This window comes from Lonchura striata, chromosome 3 (assembly GCF_046129695.1).
Source record: "Lonchura striata isolate bLonStr1 chromosome 3, bLonStr1.mat, whole genome shotgun sequence".
Taxonomy (NCBI): Eukaryota; Metazoa; Chordata; class Aves; order Passeriformes; family Estrildidae; genus Lonchura; species Lonchura striata.
The window spans coordinates 15,176,367-15,195,983 of record NC_134605.1 but is presented as its reverse complement, the minus strand read 5'-3'; the positions used below and the strand labels follow the sequence as shown (position 1 = coordinate 15,195,983).

At 37.4% G+C, this 19,617-nt stretch overlaps 1 protein-coding gene across 3 annotated transcripts in view; it reads left to right on the top strand.

The window, feature by feature from the left end:
• THADA (THADA armadillo repeat containing) overlaps positions 1-19,617 on the top strand; it is a 151,757-nt gene that overhangs the window by 49,414 nt on the left and 82,726 nt on the right. For 2 of the 3 annotated variants that reach the window (XM_021526433.2, XM_021526432.3), the window contains exons 27-29: positions 639-728; positions 2,068-2,199; positions 14,717-14,885. In XM_021526433.2, coding sequence (XP_021382108.2) covers positions 639-728; positions 2,068-2,199; positions 14,717-14,885 — 391 coding nt within the window. Of the gene's footprint in view, positions 1-638; positions 729-2,067; positions 2,226-14,716; positions 14,886-19,617 lie in introns of those variants that run through there. The other variant, XM_077781904.1, reaches the window with a different exon arrangement.

Sequence of the window (19,617 nt, the reverse complement as noted above, 5' to 3'; positions counted from 1 at the left end):
ATGAGTTCCTGAGGTGTTTGTACATTGCTCTGGTTTGAACACGGTTGCTCCACCTAAGGAAGCAGAAATGTGGCCTGCAGTGTCAATACTGCCATGGGCTGGAAGCAGCACTGTGGAAAGAAGGCTAATGGAAGCTCAGACTCTTCTGACACTGCATTTTACAAATCTTCTGTGAATTACTATTATGAGGTGCATTTTAGTATCAGGAAGCTATCTTTTAGTTCATGTCTATTAAGTGTATTCTATTAGCTGTTTAGGACATGAGCTATGCTGACGTAAGTGTTGTTTTCTCTTGTTCAACCAGAACATTGTTAGAATACTGTCAGAGTTTAAACTGTTGTATCTTTTTCTTTTTGGTGTGAATAAGGGGCTAAGATCCCTTTTTCCCAGAAAGGCCTGATCAGTTTAGCTGACAAAATGTTAGTGAGTACACATAGAGACAGTTACTTGTATAGACTACACTCTTATCATTATTTTTCGTGAAAACATTATGCTTTAAGAGTTCGTTGTGTGTGTGTGGTTCTTCTGCCTCTCCAGCTTCACTGTAGCATCAGAAATAAAACAAATAAACTGATGTTTTGAGTGTAAGTAATTACTGCAGAATGTTAATTATGACTCCTCTTCATTTGTTTCTGCAGAATGACAGGAAGGGAGTTTTTCTCTCGGTTTCCAAGTCTTTATCCTTTCCTTCTCAAGCAGTTAGAGGTTGTAACCAGCACTTTGAACAGGTAAGATTATGTCTGAGAAAACTGTGAGGTACAAAGTGAAGTGAAAAGGTTCAACACCCTAGTGTCATTGTATACATCAGTGCTTCTTGAAATTATACAGTTCTAATGTTTTTACTAAGGCTTTTTTCTTTTAACTTTGGCACATTGCATTAAGTCTCTGAAGATTGGACTACTGTTGACTAATTAAGAGTTGCTGTGTTCTTAGGATCAGATGTTAAGGAACTTAGTTTTTCAGGGAAACAGAACCCGGGTATTTGAGTGTCTCACATTTAACAATGAGGTTTCCCAGCATGTTTAAGTGATAGAGGCCTCAAGTAACACCACATGAACACTTTCCAGCCTGTGGCACACTGACTCTGGGGAAGGTCCTTGATCTTGTTTTAAAGGCTCCACAAATGGTGGCTGAGAGCTACAGTTTGATCAATGCAGATGATACCATTTGGGATGACGCTGTTACCTCCAGGTTCGTGAACTTCTAAAGTAAACTAGTGCTGGCTTTGTTTTTTCTTAAAATGCTGTGATATAAACTGTGGAAGTTGAGCAGCTGATTTATGGGCGAGGTTCAGCTGACTGTTTAATGGGCCTAGGAAGCAGGAGTTTCACCAGTCATTCCATGTTTTGCAGTCTCTGCTCTAAGAAAAGAGGTTGTGTATTTTCTGCACGGCAGTCAACCCTACCTGATGTTGTAAAAGGTGACAGTGTTGTCACTGGCAAATTTTGGGAAGTTTTTCAATTGAAGATTGAAAACTGCTGTCTGAAATGTTGCTCTTGAATGCTTTTTCAATGTGGATTAAGACTTGTATCTTATTATTAATTGTTAAATAAATAAAAAAGTATTGATTTTAACTTGGTTTTCTGATTGTTTTTACTATATGAATAGTAGACCCTTAGTGTCAATGACAAGAACTATTCTTTAGTAAAACATGTTATTTACTAAACACACATTTCCTTTCAAATTGATAAAAATACGTTTTTTTAAACCACCTCTTTGTAACTCTGCTCTCTGTTTCCTGGTTCATAGAGAAACCTTATCTGTGCAGGTTTTTAATACGGTTTAAAAATTAAGGCAGCTCACCACATTTGGGAGTAAAGGAGGCTTGGAATATTGTGGGAAAGTGAAGGCAATACAGCCATAAGTGTCTTGATTAGAGGGGTCCCCTGCAGAAGAACTGGATGCCATATTTGGTCCCAGCAGGGCTTGCACTCCCATGCAATGATCAGCCTAGGATAACTCCTTGAACCAGAGATGCAGAAGGCTATTTAATGGGGAAGAGACTCAAGTCTAGTGTGAAGGAGGATGCTTTTTTTCACCAAATGCTTCTTATACCTTTTTATTTAGTGAAACTGAAGAGTTGAAAATCCATCCAAGCCTGTTTCTTTTGCTCTTAATCCTGGGAAGACTGTATCCATCTCCAATGGATGGCTCTCACTCAGCACTCAGCACTGCACCGTTTGTCCCCTTTATTATAAGGTAAGGTGATTTTGTAGTGGTTTGTTATGTGATAGGAGCTCTTTTTTGAATCTTCAGAATTTTTTTAATAAAATGACTTTTTAAGCTTCTCTTCAGTTTTAGTCCTTAAAAGAAAAGTTGGTATTAATTGGTTGTACTTTCCTATATTGTTATTGTTTTAGAGAATTAGAAAGAATATTAACTTATGCAAATCATTGTATGATTTGTTTGAAAATCTTCATCTGCAAATGCTGTATGGCATGACTGCTGCCACTGAGAGGGTAGATTAAAACTGATGACCTTGACAGATTTTAGCAATGCAAGATTTGCTATACAAGTTTCTGATGGGTTTTTTCAGTCCTGCAGAATGATTGTTTGCAACACATAAATGTAACATCTAATACATAGATTTGTAGATGTGTGTATGTATCTCTTCATAGCTAGATAAAGATCTGGATCTGTCCTTTATCTAACGTGTTTCTAAGATGACTTTTCAAATATTTATACAGTGGAGCTTTCATTTTTAGGGTGGTTTCTAGAAGCTATTCAGCAGACATTTTGCTGCTCTGTATGCCTCCTGTTTGGGATTAAGAGCTTCATAAGAGAGTCAGAGCTGTGGTGGGTAGGGAGAAATGAGCATCACCAGTATTTGAGAGGAAGTCCTGCTATATGTGTGAAAGCTGCAGTGCAGTAGGGTGAGAAACTTCTGTGCCTAATCTTGCTTGTCTAGTAGTGAAACAAGACAAGGTTGTTAATCCTAAGATCCTTCAATTATTTTTTAAGTTGCTATTTGTTAGAAAATAGCATCTCTGCTGTTTTTTCACAGCAGGTGTGATGTGTTTCTTCCTTTTTATGATTTTTTTATGAACTTTCAAGAGTAAATACTAATTACCCTTTTTTTCTGAAAGGAAAAAACCTGTAGTAACAGGTTTTAAATACACTGTATTTAACCATAAAATATGTTTGGCTTTCTGCCATATCTGAATCTTAAATGCTTTTTGGGAAAATGTTTAAAACTATTTGTTACATCAATAATTGACTCTGTTTTGATGCCTTTATTGATGCACTGGAGAATTTTTTTTTTTTCTTTAATGTTTCAGCATCATTTTGGCTATTGCTAATAGATTAACTTTTGATAAACTTTTGGTTACAGCTTTTTAGTTTTGTCTTTGTTTCTATTATGACCACTACTTTTTGCAAGATACATACACCAGTTACCAGTTAGCTTATTGTCTTGGCATTATTTAAATTCACTCAGAAGATGTGGGGGGAGAACCCAAATAAAATCTTTAAGCTAAGAACCTTGAATATTTAAGTGACCTGTACTGTTGGGCCTACTTTCCTTTAAGTGTGTTCCTAAAGAGGAATGATGTGGCTGATAAAGATGCTATTTTCTGCATTTCCTTTCCATTGATTTTGCTAGTGAATGCTGTGGATGCAGGTGCAAAACTAGCATAAAATTACCATGTATTTGTGACAAAAATTTGTAGGTGGGTGTACAGACATGCATTTTCTGTCTTGTTACTTAGCAAAGTATTGAAATTTTTATGGTTGCCCGGGGACAATACTAAGGATTCTGCAGAGGTAAATGTATTTATGATATAGCTCAGTGTGTTTTTACTGACTGTATTTCTGTCTGCAATTCTTATACTCTTGTTATTTGAATGCTGTAAGTGGTTTTTTTCTGTTCATTCTGACTGCATTTGTTGGAATTACCAGGGATGACTTATCTTGGTAAAACAAATACATTGCTCTTTTCCCATCAACTTCCCTTTCTATTTTTCATTATGCAGTAGCAAATGAACAAAAATAAAATTGTTTCCCATCCATTTGGTTGTTTTTCAGAAGGTGGTAATGAAGTAACCTATTAGAGAGGATCGAAGAGAAGGTCTGGTGCCAAAGGCCCTATGTACCAAGTCATTAAATTGTGTATATAAATTGTTTATTTGAATTTCTCAGTGCAATGTTGTGTTCTATAGCATCTGCATGTACATATAATTACATGGTAGTTCAGTGCAATTACAATATGTAATTGCTATGCCATAGCATGAGATTTTTGTTTAGGATGGTGTACCAGTGTCAGCCATGCAGTGAGGAGAGAGGAAAGGTGAGCGTGACCCGTATGTGGTCTCAATACCCCTTCCAGGGCTGAGCCTGCAGGGAAGTGACATTCACTTGTTGCACTGAGAAGATGAACAGAATACTGTGTTTGCATGGAGTGAGCAGTTCTGTGAACAAAACTGGGTTGAGCAGAAAGAATTCAAGTTGGGCTTTTGAAGAGCTTCACTTAAGCTTGAGTGGAATTTTCCGTCTAAGTGGGAGTAGAGCTGTGGTTGCTCTGACCGTGCTGAGATGAATTGCACAATATGAGCAGGATTAAATGCTGCAAGGACAAATCTCAATCTCTGTGCACATAGTTGTTACTCCCTGTTGAACTAGGGCATTTGATTACCTATCTGCAGTTCTATTAAGCTATTTTTCCCCCTGCAGATGTTTTATTTGGAAGGGAACACTTTGATTCACAACTTATTACCTCACTTTTTATTTTTTTTTTAAAGAGCTAGATAGGTCTGTTTTAATGGTTACTTTCTAAGATGAAAGAATGTACAGCATGTTTTTGATTAACAAGGGAGGTAATCGGGAGGTAATGTTTTAAGTATGAAACAAAAACATAACCTCCCTTTTGCCTCCCTCTCCCTTTTTCAAAGACCTGTAATCTCTTCAGAATGATCTAGAATTCAGTTACCTTATGTCCTCTCGTACCATGGCACTGACAGAGTGCGTGTTTATTGTTAAATGTTCTGGGCTGAATGCTCTGAAGGAGTAAAATGGGTATTGCTTTATTAACTTGAATACTTCTTCAGTAATTGAAAAAAAATGAATAGTAACTATTTAAGAGAGTGACTTCGTAATCTTTTAGAAAGTTTTTCAAAAATCAGCTTTAAAATGTCAAACAGTATAAGGTTTTAAAACCTTATTGGATGTATGTGCCTTGGCTTCCCCTTGACAAAACTTAATTCTTCATGAAATTTCCTCTTTAGAACTTCAGCAAATAGATTTCAAAGCAGTGCTGCTTCTAGGTGTATTATGTTGCAAGAAATGTTAACATCTTCCCATGAAATTAACAGAGTTATGAAATAGACACTGTTTTCTTGGGCAGAATTTTGTAGTCTGTAATGTGTCTTTGTGCAAAATGGAGGAGCTAAATTCCCAAGTGCCCTGCTGCTGTTTCCAGTCAGGGACCTGGGAGGGTGGCAGATGGAAACACTTTACAGCTGTCCTCTTTCCCTTTCTGCCCTTCTCCATCCACCCCTCTGGCCTGATAGGGCTTTGGTTTTGCACATGAGATCTTGTCATTGGTGTACAAGGATAATCACTGTGACTGTTAGTTAATGATGGATACTAAGATGCAAGGAAAGCAATACTGTGTGTGGTGAGGAAAAATGTTCTGTGGGATCGAGCATTGTCATTTTTTAATTAAAAAAAAAAACAAAACCAACCTTGTAGCCATTTCTAATAGAGTGTTTAGGGAAGGAGAGAGAGAATTCTTATCACCTGTGAGTTTTTGAAATAGATTGGTCTGGGTTTATTTTAGCTTCCTAGCAAGCAGAGCAGCTGACCATGAATTCTGAGGCTCTCTGTGAGTTTCAGTTGTGTCTTACTGTTTCATAATGTGAGAGAGCTTACTTAAGGAAGAGGACTCAGATGTGGTAGTATTAATATTGCAGAAGGAAGTGTGAATTTGAATTTTTACCAGTCTGTAATGTTACTTGCATGTAGGTTGCCCATATGAGAAAGTTATTCTTTGTTGACTTGTGCTATAAGTTTGATTGCTCTGTGTTGTTTGATTATGTTAAATTATATCCAGTCTGTCAGGTGTATGGTTCTGTTCCACTGTAACCTTGTGACAGAGTCTGTATGGGCTACAGCACAAGAAACAGGCAATTGGTGAAGTTCTAGTAACCATATATTCTCAATTTGTTTGAGATGAGCTTGGTGGAAATAATTAATGTGTATATATATATATATATATATATATATCTTTTATAAGCTTAAATTGATGTTTATGCTGGTTTAAATGCAGATTTGCTGGGGTTTGTTTTGTTTCACACATGTACACTTACATGTGTGGATTTAGTATATCATCCTGTATCGGACTTGAAAGCAGCCATCTGATTTTCTGTAGGCTGAGCACTGGTATTTTTTGGTATGTGGCCAAGCAAGGTAGATGACTGTGCTAGCTAAGTGTACTTCCTCTGCCTTTCTCCTCTTTCCCCTGTGTTTTAGTGTGACATGGCAGCACTAGAAGAATTAATATTAAAAATTTCCTTGTTTCAACTATCATTTCTGTAAGACTGGGAATCTTACCAGGGGTCTGATAAAGAAAGAGCTTTTGTGGGAATGTCTTTTCATAGTAGATTAAAATATACAACAAGCTGTTTGTTGCAGCCTTGTTGTATTAAAGTAGCTGTTTTTGATTACAGTTGTTTATGAAAGCATCTCCCTGGCTTCCCTTTTCAATTGCACATCTTCTCAGTCTTTGGTTTTATAATTTGTTTTGGTTTTTTTTTTTATTTCCTGATATTTGTTTAGCATAACTGCTCAGCATTATAACTGTCTGCAAATACTGCATTCTATGGAATCCCTGTGAGACTGGGAGCAGGCTCTGACTCACTGGAATGCCCTGTTCTTCTTGAAGGAAGCTCATGGGGCTGGCCGGTCATTGCAAGATGATGACAAGTATCCTTTTTATTATGGGCAAGGTTCCCAAAACATGGGCTGGTCTAGCCATTCAAGAAAAGAAGCAATGTGCACCTCTAAAGCATACATTGTCTTTTAGATTTTTATTATAGTAAATCTCTTGCTTGACATCTGAAGTGGAAATTTTGCATAGCTGGGGGAGAAGGAGGGAAGGACAGGAATTCATTTCCACACTGAGCTTATCACTAATGAATTGCAACTGTCTTGGAAGTCTCCTATTTTTGGTTATTCTATTGTCTGTGCAATCCTGATTACACAGGGATTAATACTGATCTGTAAAAATATTTACGGGTCACTGTTAATATTAATAAGAAGAATTTCAGTCTTTTTCTTCCTTTTAGTAACAAGTTGTGAACAGGCTGTAATTTTTTTCCAATTTGATTAAGTTCAAATTGTAGTGCTAGAGAAGAATGCAAAAGGCTTAAATGGCAGTGGGCTGCTCAAGACCCTCTGATCTACTAAAACTCTTTATTCATCTTGTTTTTTACTATATTCCTGTCTTTCCTCTGAAACTGTAGACAGCTGTGTCACATCCAAGTGGTGATGATGGGAAAGAACAACCCTTAGGTATTTGCTATTAATTTCTTATTCCAGTTTTCACTGTGTTCATCAGTCATTGGTAGATTGTCTGAAGCAGTTTAGGAAATATGCTCAAACTGCAGGGAGCTGTCAGATTCATGGGAAATAAAGGGTGACACCTAGCAGAGAGGCATTCATGACTACTGAGAGTAAGTCTTTTTTTCTAGTGTGCAGTCTCTTGAAGTGGCTGGGATCCTGGGTTAAAATTTGATGTATGTTTAATTTGATGTATACTTACCTGAAACATGATCCACTAAAAATATGATGGGGTGCTGAACTGTCAAAATATGATTGTGAAGTAATTTTATTACTCATTTATGTACTTAACATTAACCAGCAAGTACTCTGCTGGTCAAGATAAGTATCTAAAAAATAACATCTGGAGAAGTATTTGCAGGAAGAAGTATGGAAATGGAGAGAAATAATACATTAACTGTACAGACAATTATATGGGAAACCAAGTATAATGATATTTTTAAAAGCCAATATTCTTTAAAAAGAACAGTCTGAGTTTGAAAAGAGTCAATACAGGGAAAGCTTTTTAGTAATGGGCTAGATACTTTTGGTGGCATGGCTGAAAGGGAAGTGTCTTTGAGAACCCAGATCCTTTGGATGCTTTCATGGGTCTGATGATACACTTTTTAAATTGCTCATGTTGCAGTTTTGCTTACAGTCATCTGAAGTTTTGAAAATCCTTGCAAGATGCTGAGACTTTATTTTTCCATTCAACTTCCCTTTCATAGAGTTCAAAATAATGATAGAGTTGCTAAGACAGAAAATAGTCTGTTTTGTTTTTTTCCCAACTGTTTGGATAGTAAGTGGTTTTTTGGTTTTTTTTTTGTTTTTTTTTTTTTTTTTGTTATTCTGCAGTTGTGAAACATCATGGTAACTTCACAAATTAACAAAGTAGAAATATCCTTGTGAATGAAATTTGTCTTTTACATGGTCTTGAGTTAAGAGCAGTTGTTTTTTTCTCTAGAGTACTGTGAACCAAAATGGAGGCTCTACCCTCATGCAACTTTAAATAAACCTAGAGGCTTCCTACCTAGACAAATTCTTTGAGATTTCTTGATGGGATTTCAAGAACAGATGCCATTTAAATTGCATCAGCATGTTCTATGGGAAATCTCCATTTGACAAGAACATATTTCTGTTTCTCTGAAGTTTATACACAGTATTAGTAATAGTTTTCATAGACTCAGATGTCAGAGATCCTAGGTGTTTTGGCTTGCTAAACCACAACAATTCAAGTTTCTAATGTTGATTCAGCTTGGTATCAGTTGGCCACTTGTTTACATTAACCTGGACCTTGGTGACAAGAAGAGAGAAATGTCTATAATTTTTCCTTAGAAAGCCCTTGGAAACTTATGGAGAAACAGCTCCTGGCAGAGCTTGTGGACAGCTTTAACAAATAAAAGCCTGTATACTTTGCCTACATACCTTCTGCAGTATTTATGGCTACCCTGCTTCATTAAGTGCTCGTGGAAAATACTGCCCTTACAAAAACATAGGGTTTTATCTTAATTGCCCAAGTTGGAAGAATAAAATACTTAACACAGTGTATAAAGAGGCTAGAAGTTTGGGCAACCATTAACTTCACTTTGAAGGAAATAGATAAGAATTTAGGGGATTAGTACTGCATAAATAATGTGAAATTAAATATGGCTTGTTTCTGTCAGTGGTTTTTGTTGAAACATTTTCTGAGCTACATTTATGTGTTGATTGTAGATCTAAAACCTCCAGCAAACTGTTGGTAGTTATGTAATATTTTCCTACCCTTCAGGTAAATAATGAGGAGCTATATCAAATCTCAGGTTTTTATGTTTTGGTTTTTTTTTTAATCTTTGATGAAAGAACAAATTATCTTCAGGCCAATTACAATGCAGGTTTCCACAGAGAAATAAGATTTTAAAATTAAATGTTTTGGATACTTTAATTGCTAAGAAACATTAAAAAACAAAATGGAAAATGGTTATTTCCTTAAAAGAAAAACACAAACCAAGGAAATCAATAAATGAACATAAGAAGGTTTTGGTACATGTGTAGCAAATTATCCTTGGTGTTGCAGGAATTCTTACTCTTCCAGTAACAAATAGGTACTATCCTACTGATTCATCTTCAGTAAGAAGTCCAAGTTACTTAATTGTGTGGAAGCATGAGTGTTGTTTTTAATTCTATTTTTGGACCTCACTTAGCTTGGGAACTTGTCATACTGCATTTGAAGTTGCAAAAGGTATTCTTTTAGGAGATAATTTGAAGGGGGGAAAAATGAACTAGTATATAATCATGAGGAATGCATGCAATGCTCTTGAATCTTAATAACCAAACTGATTTTAATAGGAGCTGTATCTGTTGCTGAATACTTTTCTCTCTGAGTTTTGACCAGCATCCATGTTTTCTCCTGCTCTAATTTTTTGGTTTTAATTCTTGCTTTGGAACTGATGACATAACTTGGACTGTATCGCTGCATCATGGAGGAAAGGCAAAATCTCCTTCTCATTCTATCTACCCTGTCTATACAGAATCAGACAGAAGACTTAACACAATTTTTTCTTAGAGTGCATTTGTTAGCACTCTGTGGCACAACTTGCTCAAGGATTTAGAGAGTACCATGTGTGTGATTTTTGTTTATTTATATTTTTCAATCACTTTTATCTTTTAAAAGCTGTGGTGGCTGTTAAAATGCTTTAACCTGCAGGCAGAGGTGGTTGGTTTGAATTGCAAAGCCTTTCCTGCCTCATACTGCATTCTTCTGCCAAACTCTTTGTGATGATGGTAGGATACTTGGTTTGACTTAAAAAGTCAGAGGCCCCTTTTTCAGAACATTCACTGTTTCATTAATTAGCATTGGCTTTGTTAATAATGCACAGATTGTGTGACAACAGCCAGCAAAACCTGAAAATAGACATTTCTGTCCTTGTTAGTCCTTCTCACAACTGTAGGAATTATTTAATATAATGAGCATATTTTGAGCAACAGGTGTAATTTTTCAAACTAAATCTACTAATTTGTTTCTGTGACCTTTATCTAAAAGGTAATCCTTATTTGCATTGTTAATTTGGCTAATATGAAGTCTGTTGAGAGGGAGAAATAAGAAAGGATGGAAAATAAGTGCATAGGAAACACCTGCAGGTGTGTTTTTTCTTTTCTTTTCTTTTTTTTTTAAAGAAGCTCAAGATATTATTATTTACAGCTAGTGTTCTGTTGTTTGTAGCCAGAGTAATAAATTAGACACTTTGATGTGTGCAGAGGAGTATGGAATCTTTGTGCCTTATGAGAGCTGGTCATAAATCACATCAGTTGGGAGGGTGGTTCAGGATCTGAGTGTTGAAGCTGGAACGGAGCAGTGGAAATGCATTGAATTGAATCTACGGTTACACGGAGCGAAACCTTCCCAGATTTATGGACTTTTTGTTCGTGATCATGGGTTGTTTCAAGTAAACATGTTTACATCCAGTTCCTCGTGCACCTAGATAAACAGTACTGAGTTCAAGGTGAAATACTACAGTTGTGAATGGCCCTCAGGATTGAATAGAAGTTTGTCACATGAGGATTTTGCAAGTTTCATTCTTGTTGCTGTCTTGAGGTATAATAAAATTAGGGTGGCATAATGTATGTTTTTACATATGACAACATTTTAGGTAATTCCTAGATTTTAAAGTCTACTTGTATCAGACCTGCATGTGAAGATAGTGTCGCTTACTTGAAACACTTCCCCTCCACCCCCCTAAGCACCTTTCAAATCAAAGGAGATGGAACCATTTTAAATGCAGCTTTTCACACACATCCATGCTGTCCAAATGAATGCAAGACTCCATTGCTGGTATTCCCTGCAGAGAGGATGAGCGTGCAGCAGATTTGTGTTGTGCTGTTGCCAGGTGAAGCTCAGAGTCTGGTTGAACTGCAGTGTTTGGAAGTCCTCTTCTGCCAGTATCCCCACAAGGCAACTGCCATCAGAGAAATGCGACTCATCTCGGGGATGGCAGCGTGCTAAACTGCTGCACGAGGAGTAACCTGAATAGTTTCATAGCCTTAAAATGCTTCTTTCTTGAGCTGCTGGGTTTTGCTGTAGATAGAAACTAAGTTACTGTGATTGCCAAGGTTGTGCAAAAATATTTCTTGATGCAGTTTGTGAGACTTCTTCCCATAATGGTTGCTAAATTCAAGATAGAATACATTTTTAACAATACAGGTAGTAGACTCGGTGCTAAAGTGTATGGTTTGGAGCTTGGCATAACAATGAGCAAAAAATTGCTAGATTTGGTTAGAATGTTATATTTCTGTTGCTCAGTTGTTTTATTTGCATTCAGTCTTTCTATTTTCTATCCCTTTTTGAGAATTGATCCTGTTTAGTTTTATTTACAGATGATAGGTTAAATGTAAGTGGGATCCAGTAAATATCAAAACTTTCTGTTCTAGGGTGCTGGATAGAAAAACTAGTGTAGGTTTTGACATTCTCCTGGCAAACTTCTTGCATGATTCAGGAATGAAGCCAAGTGCCTTCAAAACATGAGAGATGTACACTTAAGTGCCTTCAGGGTATGCAGAAGTTCAGGGATAGGTCACTAGTGGTGGCTTGGTATGACATCTGGCATATGCATGTGAAAGAGTATTTTTGAAATATTATCTGTGCTGTTTCTTGCTGGTGGGTGGGGATTGGAAACAATTGATTTCCTTTGAGTGTTAGATTTAAAAACAAATAAATATTTTAAATAAATTAGAAGAAACAGTAGGAATCTTAACCCCTCTAAGATTTGGGAAGCTTTGTGTTGATGTGAAATGCCTTCCATGTGTTCCCAAATATGTTCCTGTAAACCAGATACCTTATGATTTCTATTGTGATGCTTTTGTTCCTTAGTATGGACTTCATAGGGTTATATATGAACAACCTATGAAGAACCTGCTGTTCTGAGGGTTCCCACTAAGGTGTGAGTCCCTGCACCCTGGAGTGTAAGGATGTACAGCAGCTGTGTAGGATAGTGGCAGGCTGGTGGCTGGGTTGCCCTTTGGGCAGGTAGGAGCTGTGGGATTGCATTTCCCTTTGGCACAGAAGGTTGCAGAGCTGGGCCCACAGTATCCTGGGGGAGTTCTTCATGACTGGACACCTGTGTCGTTGCTCTGCAGGAGAACTTCAGGCAGCTGAGAAAATTTTGCCTGTAATGAGACACTATTTTCCTCTTTCTAAATATAAAGCAGTCACTTCTATGTTCACAATAAATTTGATAAAAGAATAGAGTGGAACAAAATCTGGCATGTAAAATACTGTATCTCCTTATATGTTGATGCATGTGTTATAAGTATTTGACGTTTTACAAGACAAAAAAGTTAAAGACAGGTTATTTAAAAATATGTATTAATTCTCTGCATTGTGTTTTAGGAAAAAAAAAACCCTCTTGAAGCATGTAGTATTGGAAAGTAACCCTTGCACAAATTAGAGGAAACCCTGGAATTTTACCAATTTTCCACTCCTCCTGTGAAAACATGTCAGATTCCTTGGGTTCTGTAAAAGGTCATAAACAAAATTAAGAAAATGTGGTTCGGCAGAGCTGAATGAATGGTTTCAGACAGTGATTTCTTAGGTTTCAGTTTACTGTGAAGTAGAATTAAAATGTTTTTATTATTAAAAAAGGAAGTTCTTTTAGGAATAGCCAAACAGAATTTCTTCTTGCACCTTGTTAATATAGGATTGAAGCTTTTCCCTATGGCGGAGCTTCTAATTGTGATTGTTCTCCTTTAGCATCCTATTGTGAAGGAGGGCCAGTCTGTGAAAAGGAAATGTAAAGATGGTCTTAGTAAAAATCATAATAGAACATACAACCTTATTTGCAAGGCTAAAAATTGCCTCAGAAACCTTTGGGTAGTTCCTCTCTAGATCCTCTGAAGATCTGTGTCCTCCAGGCATGCCATGGCATAATGGACCTATTTCAGTTAAGACTGTTTAGTTTCTTAGTCTTCAAAACCCTGTTAATTTGGTTGCTAGTTCAAGATGGAATCTCTTCTCTATATTTCATTTGAACTAAAGTAAACTACTACTTTGACTATTGATTTAAATCTGATACAGATACTTGAAAATTCAGAATACCTTTTAATTTCTTCTATTTTTTAAATAGGTAGGTGTGACACTGCAGGGTTTTTTAGTGTTTTTTTAAGCAGAGGTCAAAATCATTTTGTTAGGGGATAATCTCATTTACATGGGATTATGTAAAATGGAAAGACATAGGAAGCAATTGAGGAAAGGGATGAGAGTATTGGAATAGGGAAGGCCATCTTTTGAGTCATCACGATCATCTGGGAGGTAGCAGAGCATAACTTCAGCCATACTACATTTTCCATCACCTAAAATATTTGGCCTTTTATAGTAGTTTTCTATACCCTAAACCCTATAGTAGTTTTCTCAGTTTTCTGGGTGGCTCAATTGTACCTGCATTACCAAAATTGACACATGCAAGAATTCCTGGCTTTGAAAGACTTAGCCTAACCTACTTAGCTGACAAAGGACTCCTACTCATGTCAATTCAGTAAACATTCTACTGAAGTAGTGTATATGACTGGTTAATGTGTTAATGTTAGCTCATTCTCCATGTATTTTCATAAATCTACAGTTAGTCATCAAAACCTTAATAGCACTAAAAGATCAAGGATTCTTTTTGGCATTTGCTTTATACAGAGTCTTGCATCTTAGCAGTCAGTTTTAAATAAGTAGTATTTTTCTTTTAGCTACTAATTATAAATAATGGGAAATTATTTTCCAATGTGACTTTTATTTCCTGCCTTTAAATGTATTCTAAAAACCAGAGGGAAATTTGGCCCAAAATTCAGTAGACACCATCTTATGTTCTCGTGGAAACATCTGATTAACAACATGGAGTTGACAGTTTTAGTCAAACTCATGATACATTTGAATGTGTTTAGTAAGTAACATAAACATCCAGAAAGATGCTACAGGACTATATACTTACCTGTTTAATGGCATAATTGCATTATTTCCTTTTTATTTTCCTTTATGTAAATGCCAGAACTTGTGTGTGACAACAAGACCTCTGGCATGGCTCTAGTGTGACTTACCTTTCACTGTGAGAAGACTGTATATGGGGTTTGTGAGAAATACGCTTTCGTTTTCATGGCACTATCCTTTATCCTGTTTTAGGCATCCCAGTGGCTTGCTGGATGACACATAACAGGTCTCTGGTTTTCCCAGGTGTGGGCACTCGCCCGTGTACCGCTGCCGGGAGATGTCGGGCCGGGCCCTGGTTCCCTTCGTCATGGCCAATGAAGTTCCGCACACGCTGCTGGCCCTGCTGCGGGGGCTCCCGGCCTCTGCCGCTCGCGGCGTGCGGCAGAACGGCGTTCACGGAACCCTACTGCAAGTAAGCTTGGGAGGCTTGTTTTGCATTGATTTGTTTTTGTTTCGTGACGCTTCTTAAATTTTGGTTTTACTGTAGGGGTTTTTAAAAAAGTTTTTGGTCATACTTGACAGCCAGATGACATACCATGAGTTGTGCTTAACATTCACGTGTTGTCAAAACATACATGAAGACTGCTTATGAGTTTATTCTGTCAGATGATAAATGTGGAATGCACATTTCAGCTGTCATTTGAAGACAGTAAGCAGTAAGTAGTAACATTTGCATTTCGTATAATGTTTTATCTCCAGAGATTAAAGTGATTTAAGAGCAAATATCCCCATCTGAACGTATTTACAGAGAGATCTGTGTGACTTGCCCAAAATGACTGAGCAAATCTGAGGCAAAGCTGAACTCCGTGCACCAATAGCATTGTGTATATCTGTTCAGACTTGGTACTGACCCATATAATTATTTATGACTTCATTTGCTTTTCCTGCTGTACCTATCAGTGTGCTGTACAAGTTGTGGTAAGCTTTATACTGTTAAATTCTCTAGAATGTTTCCAGAAGACATCAGAAATTTCTTCATTCTCCATATATCATTCCCCTGGTTTATGGCAGTCAGTTTACTGTGTTTCATTTTTAAGTATCATGGTAATAAGTTACTGATTTTTATTGCCTGTTTTTCACAAGCAACCCTCCAACAAAGCTATATTGTACACGATCAGCTCTGTTGGTCTGTCTCAGTTGGCAAGCTTTCTAGGGATATGTTCCCACTGTAAGCTGTGTGCTGGGATGTGTGTGTTTTGATCTAGTGTTCAAATGCATCTTGTCTAGCATATTATTTTCCCTTAAAATCAAGACTTCCAGGAAATCTAGGAAATGAGTGAAGTCCCTCTAGGGTTGTTAATGTCAACTTTACCTATAAATGGTTTCAGGCATTTGAATCTGGATTTGAATGATGGTTGGTAACAGTAAAGGGTTTTGCAGGGTATGGGATGGGCACCTGCTCTGAAAAGCAGTTGATGAACCTGATAGATGCAAGGGATTGGACCTGTGAGCTGCTGTGTCTGTGTGGCAAGGGGGAGATTACCATCTTCAAATCAGCTGTGCAGCCCTGCTGTGTCACAGCTCCTCAAGTGTTAGGAAGAGAGGGTTGTTCCAACAGTGAGAATGAAATGCTTTCTCGATCCAAAATGATTATAACTCTACTCATGAGGGTGTGGACTGGCAGTAGTGTATAGAGTTAATTGCCTTCTTTTCTGTTACCTGAAAAAAAAAGACAATAAAAATAATAATAATAATAGTGGGTGGATATGAAAGAGCCCAAAGGATGATCTAGTTTTTTAATTCAGTATTGCTAACATGATCTTATGCATAGGTGTAGGAAACTTTCCACACCTGTGAGGTGGGAGATATCCCATGGTTTTAACTTGAATTTTTAACAGTTTTGAGCAGCTACTAGGAGCTACTACTTCAATTTTTACTTCACAATGAGAGACCATGCTGTCAGAGAATGATATTCTTCCAAAAAATGTCAGTCTTAACATAACAGTTCAGTAGTTTGGTTTCCTGACATTTGTCTTGGGCTTTGCTGTTATCACTTATGAATCAAGGGTACTCAACATTTTAACTTAATGCTTAATGCTTAATTTAGTGTATGGCTGACATGTATGGCAACTATTGGTTGCTAGTTTAAAATAAGAAAACATTCAGAAGAAACAGTTTAGGGTGGTAAAGATGTGCAAAAAAAGGAGGCAAGGCAGTGGTGGTTGTTGTAGATCCAAATTACCAGTGCCAGGTAGTTTAACCTGTAGTTAGCTTGCACTTCTGGTAGGTAGTACAAAGAGGAAAGTATTGTGACTTTTTAGGGGTTGCTGGATGCCTGATTTCAGTTTTCTTTTTATCAGTGTTAATTTTGATTTGCAAATCTGGTGGTAAGGCTTATTGAAATGTAGAAAACTGTGTTATGGGGACTATTGGTTAAAGTACTGTTTCTCGGAAGGCTTACTTGAAGAGGTGGTGATCTGGCAGTGTTCAAAACTGTTTGCACTGCTTTTCCATGACACAGTGAAAGATTTATCATCCTACTTGATATAAAACCAAAACAAAAATCTCTACTAAAAAGAGCAAGTCTGTACAAAACTCAATAAAGTATATTTTTTTTTTCTAGCAATACAAGGTCGATATCTTATGAAAATGGAATTCAGTAATTTGATTTGTTCAGTCACATGAGAAGCTACTAAGTTCATTGTATTGCTTGAGTTTTTTATTTCAATGTTCATAGACTGTCAGGTTCTGAAAAGGGAGGCTGGAATTATTCAGAAATAGGTGGCAGTGCCAGAGGTAGTAAATCATGAAGATATAGCTCAGTTATGTTTCAGAGTTATGTAATTTATAGAAAGATCATTCAAAAACAGTTCAGCATATAGTGTTTGTCCAGTCATGCCTTGGTTTTCAAAATGCCGAGATTGCCAAGAAGTGCTTTTTGATGGTGGATGTAGACGTGTTGTGTTTAACTTCAGACCTCTGCATGGTGTGAAAACATCTCTTTTTCTCCACAGTGTTTTAAAAGTGTCTCGATTTGCATAGGAATATGAATGTCCATGAGGATAAAATAATGTTATGCTTTCCAGGTTTTTCAGAATAATTATTTTCAAGAATTATGTAAGAGGGGTGCTTCTGTTCTGTAACACTTGCGGAACTGATGCTATTCTTCAAGAAGCAGTTCTGCGTGATAAGCAAATGCACTGACTTGAATAAAGCAACCAAAAAATATTTTCTATGCTCAGTGTTTCCTTTATGAGTACAGTTTCTGGTCTTCTCCATAATCCAAATTGGCATGGGTTGGGGGAAGGAAATCAAGTTTTGAATTCACAAGAAAATGCAGAAATTCTGTACCAGCTTTCTTGAATAATGAAACATTTCTGTTTTGTTTAGTTTTAAGGTCTAGGCTTTTTAGTTGATCAGCTGAAAGGAAGAGGTCATCCAGAGATTTATGTGGGGACTTCTGGAAGAGTATCAAAATTTGACTAGGAAAGCCTTTATGGTTGTGAATCTTTCTGACTTTCGGCAGTTGCCGAGGAACTTGCAAATATTTGGGAAGTTTGTGAGGTTTCCTTATCAGAGGATCAAATGCTCTTTTGACCTTCTGCCTCTTTGGGATTGGAATTTCTGCAGTATATATTCCATCTTTCAAAAAAATTGAGACATTCAGAATGAGCTAGGTGAGGCTGCCTTTTACCTTCACATCCTCAGTCAGTTATTCCTTGGATGTGATTGAGTTCCAGCAGAGCTCCTCTCCTTGTTTCCTCTGCTGATTTTATTGGGGAGTTGTCATCAGTGCCCTCTTGGAGGCCTCTGGGTTGCTTACAGGGTGCTCTCTTGGTCACTCAGCAGCTGCCAGGGTGGTTGAAGCCCCCCATGAGGGGCAGGGCCTGGTGACACAAGGCTGTTTCCTGTAGAATTCCTTGTCCACTTGTTCTGCCTGTCTTGGCAGCTTGTAGCAGACACCCCCTGCAGTGTCACCCCCACTTCAGTTCTTAGCTGTAAGGTTCCAGCTGGCTCATCATCCATCCCCAGGCCAAGCTCTGTGCATTCCAGTTGTTCTGCCATGGAGAGGTCGACCTTCATCTTCTCATCTGCCCTACCTGTCCTTCCTAAAGAACTTGTATCCCTCCATTGCATTGCCCCAGACATGTCAGCTATTGTATTGTATTGCCTCTGTGATCCCAGCAAGACCACAGACTGCATCTGCACATGGACCTTTTAATTCCTCTAATTCTTTAAACCCTTTCTTTGAGTGCTTCTAAGTGAAGAAAACTTACAGGGACCCTATAAAGATTTGTCCAGAAAGCAAGGCAGCACCTTTAATTCATCTGGTTGTGGGTTATTTATGATGATTAAAAAACTCTCCCAAATGCATAAACTTTCAGATTGGTTTGCCAGGGAAAGCAGATGTTAGACTTCAGCTTTTGTTTTTATCTTGAGAGAATCAGTTACCATGATTGATGCTGGGTTTCAAAGCCTGTGTGATGTTCATAGATGGAGAATCCAGTTGTTTTTAGTACAGTGGAATAGCAATAGCATGACTGGAGCTTTCAGTCACAGTTGTGCACTCATTAGTTTCCAGAAATCTTTTTCACATTTGTATACTGGAAAAATCTGTACTCCAATGAGAGTGTATATACCCTTACATGCTGTTCATATAAAGAAGAATCCATTGGGCAGCTGCCATTAATCATGAGCAGATGTAATTACTGCTAAGGTTTATTTGTTTTTCAAATGAATGAATCTGCACATCAATTGACTCATTATCTTGTATTTTATCAGTTTGATCTTCACATTCACTTTGGCAAGCCCACAGTTACATATTTTTGAACACAGGGGATTAGGTCAATGAAAGTTATTAAAAGGAACATGGTGTTTTCATTAACTTGTCTGTGCCTTGTTCTGAGATGTTGAAGGTGTTGCCTTACTTTCTACATGCTAACAATGTGTAGCTTGAGATTGGGATACAAACCAGTATAAAAAGTTTGCCTCTCTTATCTGGCCATTCTATTTGAAGAGTTTTTTGCATTCTCTTTGGCATTTTTGAAGCATGGATTGGGAGGAAGGAGCATTCAGTGACTTCTCCCTCATCACTTGCTGCTTCTTTATGGAGGGAACTACATGACTTTGTCTGTGTGCCTCCATTTGCTGCCTCCACCAGGAGATGGTTGCTTGAGCTTTTGATAGAAGTTCCCAGCTCCACA